The sequence below is a fragment of the Octopus bimaculoides genome, chromosome 5 (assembly GCF_001194135.2).
Source record: "Octopus bimaculoides isolate UCB-OBI-ISO-001 chromosome 5, ASM119413v2, whole genome shotgun sequence".
Lineage (NCBI taxonomy): Eukaryota > Metazoa > Mollusca > Cephalopoda > Octopoda > Octopodidae > Octopus > Octopus bimaculoides.
The window spans coordinates 49,266,763-49,273,739 of NC_068985.1; the positions used below are offsets into that span (position 1 = coordinate 49,266,763).

The 6,977-nt window shown below is 34.6% G+C and overlaps 1 protein-coding gene across 1 annotated transcript in view; it reads right to left on the bottom strand.

The window, feature by feature from the left end:
• LOC106874958 (FYVE, RhoGEF and PH domain-containing protein 2) overlaps nucleotides 1-6,977 on the bottom strand; it is a 499,830-nt gene that overhangs the window by 1,961 nt on the left and 490,892 nt on the right. Inside the window, exons 18-21 of the mRNA XM_052968055.1 lie at nucleotides 4,731-4,883; nucleotides 3,480-3,608; nucleotides 2,377-2,534; nucleotides 3-36 (exon numbers count right to left, since the gene is read on the bottom strand). Coding sequence (XP_052824015.1) covers nucleotides 3-36; nucleotides 2,377-2,534; nucleotides 3,480-3,608; nucleotides 4,731-4,883 — 474 coding nt within the window. The remainder of the gene's footprint in view (nucleotides 1-2; nucleotides 37-2,376; nucleotides 2,535-3,479; nucleotides 3,609-4,730; nucleotides 4,884-6,977) is intronic.

Consider the following 6,977-nt stretch of genomic DNA (forward strand, 5'->3'; position numbering starts at 1 on the left):
TCTAGAATAACCACTTTTCGCAGAACTTCTACCCACCTGAATAAAGAAACACAATCACAAGAAAAGGAGAAAAATTAAGGTTGAAACTAATTAATTAATTTGAACTGAAACTAATTAATATTTTATTCTAATATAACGGTGACTGTTTGAACAACAACAATAATATTTTAAAAATTAAATTTATTGAAAATTATCAGGTGCTGGCATGGCTGTCTAGACGTAAGTGTGGCTATATGGTTAAGAAGCTGGCTTCCTAACCACGTAGTTCCAGGTTCAGTTGCACTGTGTGGCACTTAGGGCAAGTGTCCTTTACTTTAGCTTCAGGTTGACCAAAGTCTTGTGAGTGGATTTGGTAGATGGAAACTGAAAGAAGCCCGACATATATATATGTGTGTGTGTGTGTGTGTGTGTGTGTCTGTTTGTCTCCCACCACTGCTTGACAACTGGTGTTGGTGTGTTTATGTCCCTTAACTTAGCAGTTCGGCAAAAGAGACTGATAGAATAAGTTCCAGGCTTAACAAATAAAAATAAAGTACTGGGGTCAATTCATTCAAATAAGCGTGTCCACAGCCTAATAACTGAAACAAGTAAAACATAAAAGAACTTGTCAGATCCTTGCTCAATTAATGGCAAAATACCAATGATGGATATATTTAAGCCTTTAGCATTCAAACCAGCTATATCCAGCCCGTACATTCTACCTCTTTTATGCACAAACTGGTTAGATGTAGCCTCTCATACTTATCCTACAGTGTCTTTCTAAATATAAACAATCACATCATTGAAATCTTGGAGCTACAAGACAGTGCATGATTAATTCAAAATAATGTGAATCAATAAGTACTACATTTAAATAAATAATCTGAAAGCTAAAGGATTAAAAATTAATGCATAAGTATTATAGGTCTAAGTCGAAAATGTGCCTGAAATTTATCGATGGTGTTATTGCAGCCGCCTTTGCCTGATCTTCTTGAAACAGCCCCAGGTTAGAATGCAGCCATAATATTTAATTCTATATCAACTCTGATCCAGTAAATCTATAACCAAAGAGTGACTGTCATGAGTAAGCCCTTTTCTTTCAGAGATATCTCGACAATATTATCTAATCTTGTCCCTTTCTTTACATAAGGTAGCAGGATGTGATTTAAGGGAGATTTGGCTGCTGAGTCTAACAAATTGAGTAACCACATAGCAGCTCCCTATTTTGCAAGGAGAAAATTAAATATGCCAAACACACAACACACATACAACTGATAGAATGCAAAGTTAACTCACTAAAACCAATTTGATACAAGCCTACCTGAGGCTGCTCCTGGTTTTATAATATAAGTTTACATACAATTTGAATTAAAACCTTCCATCAAAATTCCTTGTTAATTTTATGTTCCAAACACCATCTTAATATTGATATTATACAAAATTCTTAATTGTTTTCAAAATTAATTGAAACAGATGCAGTATATTTCAACAGAAGAATACAAAGTTTAAAATCTTTACATTTCTACCAAAAACTATCAGTAAATCATGTCAATAAAGCAACAGGACTAATGATTGATAGAATCTATAGTTCCTGGATGTATTAACAAAACCTGTTGTTAATGTATAGCATAGAGCTAGAACAGGGGTCCTCAACCATTTTTTTTTTTTTATCCATGGACCCTCATAACCGTCCAATGTTTAAAAACTAGTTTTATAGTCTCTTCTTTCAAAATTCCTATTTTGTATTACGCACATCAATTTGTGTAAGTTGAACTATGTAAAATCTTAGAGAAAGAAACCCAGCTGTTTCTTCCAATACATACATCTAAAGCAAATTTTTTTTAAAGAGCTCCTTAAAATACTGTTTTGGATCCCCAGTTTAACATTTTGTTGCATGAACCCCAGCTTAGAACCATTGAGCTAGGGCACTGCTTTGAAGAATTTTAGCCAAACAAATCAACCCCTGAATTTCTTTTTATTCTGTTGGTCTCTTGCTGAACTGCTAAGTAATTGTATTGTCTCTTAAGGTAAAGAATAATAGGAGACTGTGCTTCTGTTATGTTATTTGTATTGAAGTGAACCTCTTATTCTATTGAAGAAATCTGCAAGACATAAAGACACCAACACTGGTTGTCAAGTGGTGTAATGGGGAACAAACACAGACACATAGGCACAAACACACACATACACACATATACGAGGGGCTTCTTCACAAGATTTTGGTCAATCTGAGTCTCTAGTAAAAGACACTTGCACAAGGTGCTATGCAGTGGGACTGAACCTGAAACCATGTGGTTGAGAACCAAACTTCTTATCACACAGCCATGCCTGCAACTTTATAATAAATTCGATAACTACTGTTTAATAAATTAATAATTTGATTACTGAAACACTTACTTTTGCAGTTGCTGGTCACTTTCAGCCTTAAAATAGTGTACTTGCTGTTCTCTTTGACTAAGTTTAAAGACATGTGTTCGGTCTACTATAGGATCATTTTCATCTATCACAGTGACTGTATAACCTGGTAATGGCATTGTTGACAGAGCGTAGCCATCCTAGAAGAAAAAGAGGATGAAAAGAAAGACAATAAGTTATAAAGCTATTATGAATATCATTTAATATATTTTAGACAAAGCTTAGCTATTATAGAAGCAGAATCAAGTAAAGGAGGGGAACAAGGAAAGGGACACTGCATAATACTGCAGGATGTTTATGGACATCAACTAATATATGTAACTGATATGAAATAAATGATAACAGTCTCTTTATATTGTTTAAAGTTCAGATCCCAACAGGATTATATTTACTCTACACTGCTCTGCAGACAATAAAATAAGTACCAGTTATATACTTGTGTATTCAGCAAACCACAATTCTCTCCAGTAAACTTGTTATTATATACCAGTGTAGGAAATCATCATCATTATTATTACTAAGGCAGCAAGCTGGCAGAATCGTTAGCATGCTGGACAAAATGCTTAGTGGGTTCAAATTCTACCGAGGTTGACTTTGCCTTTTATCCTATTAGTGTTAAATATTTCTTTCTCGATTTAGGTGATAGCATAATGGCAGAGTGTGGGGTAGACATAAAAAAAATACTCTTATATGTCTTTAGGTTGATTTTTAATTTTTCACATAGTAAAATAAATAATTATTATAATCAACAATGCAACAACAATAAAGAATAACAGAAATAATCATTGTCATCATTTAACATCCGTTTTCCATGTTGGGATGGGTTAGATGGTTTGACAGGAGCTGGCCAACAAGAGAGCTGCACCAGGTTCCAATTGTCTGTTTTGGCATGGTTTCTTGGGCTGGATGCCCTTCCTAATGTCAACCACTTTACAAAGTGTACTGGGAGTTTGTTTACATGGCACCAGCACCAGTGTTCTGTACATGTAACCAGCATGGGTGTTTTATATGTGGCACCTGCACAGGTCTTTTATACATAGCACCTGCAAGGGTACTTTTTAAGTAGAAATCTATTCAATAATTACCTGGTTACTTTTGAAAATGTACATGACAAAATTGTCATGCACGGAAAAAAATCGTCTGCACCAGTTCTTACAATGGTCTGTACTTATATGTAGGTAGCCACAGTGGACATTAGGTTCAGTAGCTTTACACTGAAATAATAAGAAAAGTACAGAATGTTACAAATAAAAAATGACAGAATATCATCAATTTTACATCTTTTTTTTATTTTTTCGAAACTTGCATGAGGTCTTTGAAGAGTCTTAGCAACTTTACAATATAGATTGAGTGTCTTTATGTTTTTAAATTTTTCATGACTCTAATTGTTGAGACATTGTCAGCTAACCTGCATCAGTATATATTAGGAGTTACAGTACTCCTAGAAAAATTTTTGCATAAAAAACACACACACACATTCAATTAACTCTTAATTGCTTTTAATTAAAATAAAATAAAATAAAAATATTATACTGTGATACATCAAAGAGGAGAACTTGTGTGTTATTTGAGATGACAATGGCTAAAAATTGACTGGGGTATTTACTCAGAGTTTATTTAGGATGTAAAATCATTATTCAGCTAATACCTTATAGACAAATTAAAAATCAGTCCTGAATGATGAAAATAAAGAATTTTGTAGTAGTGATTAGTCACAGGTGGTACTAATAGCAGTGGTTGAAGTGATGGGGTGAGGTAGTAGTAGTAGTAGTGATATTGTTGTGGTGTGAGGAATGGTCATAATGAGATTGTGGTGAAAGTGGTATGGGCGGTATTGACAGATATAATAATGGATGAGCTGGTGTTAGTGGTAGAGGCGATAATGATGGTGATGGTGGTGGTGGTGAAAGTACAATTGGTGATGCTGATGGTAGTACTGGTGGTACAATGAATGGTGGTGGTGGTGATAAAGAAAGTACAGTGGGTGATATTGATGCAGATGATGATAGTAGAATTGACAATAGTGAAAATACAGGTAGCAGTAGTGGTGAGAGTATAGGTTTTGACAAACATGGTGGTGGTGGTAATGTATGTTTTATAAAACCCAAAACTATAATTATTATCGAAATAATGTTAATGAGAGAATCGTTAAAGTCTGCATAGTGGTTGTTGTTTAGCACAAAGTCATCCTTGACTGAGCAAAACCTATGATCAAAAAGCTTCCAATTTTAATTATCCCATCTTTTATGTATGCAAAACAACCAAAAGAAACAAAAAATGAAAAAAAATAAACATCTATCCAATAACCAAAATAAATTAAGTATCGGTATAATTACCTCTAAAATATTTCTCTTCTCATATGGGGATTCTCCGTTGTTCCTAGTGACAACAGCATCCAACATTTCAAAACATTTGTCACAAACTCGGTTTAGTTTATTATCATCGTACAGTAGAGGAAGTTTTCGAGATGAACATTTTCCACACACGACCTGTAACAAATAAAACATTAATTTTTTACAGTTATCATTGCACAATCATTATATTTCTTTTAAAATTGATATCTGTAAGTGGCACTCATGAAATCATAGTCATAGCCATTGCTGGTGCCATGTAAATGGCACCTGTGAAATCAGAGTTGGGCTGTTGCCGGTGCCTTACTCTTTTACTCTTTTACTTGTTTCAGTCATTTGACTGCAGCCATGCTGGAGCACCACCTTTAGTCAAGCAAATAGACCCCAGGACTTATTCTTTGTAAGCCTAGTACTTATTCTATTGGTCTCTTATGCCGAACCGCTAAGTTACGGGGACATAAACACACCAGCATCGGTTGTCAAGCGATGTTGGGAGGAACAAACACAGACACACAAACACAGGCACACACACACACACACATATATATAGACTAATTTTTATTCTCGCTGGACCACTGGTGGTAAATTAAATTTCTAAAATTTCTTTTTGCTGCCCTATGATTTATTAATAATGATTATATATATATATATATATATACATACATATATACGACGGTCTTCTTTCAGTTTCCATCTACCAAATCCACTCACAAGGCTTTGGTCGGCCCGCGGCTATAGTAGAAGACACTTGCCCAAAGTGCCACACAGTGGGACTGAACCCGGAACCATGTGATTGGTAAGCAAGCTATTTACCACACAACCACTCCTGCGCCTAGTAAATAAATGGCACCCATGGATCATAGTCGTAGTTATGGTTGTTGATGGTACCATGTAAATGGCACCAGTGAATCGTAGTATACAGACATGTGCGTGGGGGGGGGGTCTCCTTGTCTTAGCATCATATGCTAGTTGTGATTGTGTGCTACTGTTATGCAAGTGGTGTCATTCATTTCCAGTCTCCCATTAAAACATGTCCAGACAAAGGGAAATATTACAGCACTTGGAAACAGCTGAGTGTTGGCAACAGTAAGGGTATCCAACTGTAGAAATTGTACTTCAATGAATTCCTTATTTCCCCATGTAAGAATGGAAAGTGGACATTAATATGATGATGATGATGATCTTGAAATTCTGCTTATCCACCATCATTTGGGAGGGAAATTATTGAGTTCAAATTTTGGCACAAGGCCAGCACTTTACAGGGAGTGGGGTTTAAATCGATTACATCAACCCCAGTGCTCAATTGGTACTTATTTTATTGACCCCTACAGAATGAAAGGAAAAGTTGACCTTGACAGAATTTGAACTCAGAACATAAAGATGGCTGAAATACCATTTAGCAGTCTGCCTGGCATGCTAATAATTCTCCCAGCTTGCTGCCTTAGGTAGAGAAATTATTGAATGATGTTTGATTGTCACATTGACAGATTGTCTGATAATGAGATTACTTAGATCACTTGTGTTTCAGCACTATTTGTATGACAAAATTTCTAACATGTATAGACTGCCAATGTGATGCAATTAATTTTCGAAACTAAAACTAATTAAGAATAAATTATTAAAATAACAGTAATTTCTATATTTATTGTTATTGTTGTTGTTTAATTACCAGTTAGCTCTGATTGAGTAATCCTATGATCAAGACTCTTCCAGCCATGACTATGCCATCTTTTTTGTATAGCAATGACTGCATTGTTAAATATAGTCTTCTTTATTTAAGTCATTTGGATACTATTTCTAGTAACCTGGGCAACTATATATATATATATATATATATATATATATATAGGCTTACATCTGTCACCCAACTGTTTGTATTTTCTCTCTCTCTATTTTCCTTCCTTCTTTCACTTTCTCCTGAACATATTTTTGCGATCAACCTACTCACATACAATCTCTCTCTCTTTCTGTGTGTAATACATAGATATACATACACATAAGTAAATAACAATAGATAGATAATGGTTCATTCACTACAACAGTTTCCAGCGAGTTTTTTTTTTATTGATGAATAGAGATATTACATCATGTGGAAAAAAAACACTTTCATCAGGTGAAGATACAGGAATTACTTGTTCAAAAAATATTCCAAAAATCACCAGTTTGTGCCACTATATGTGCCACAACATGCATATATATATATATATATATATATATATATATATATATATA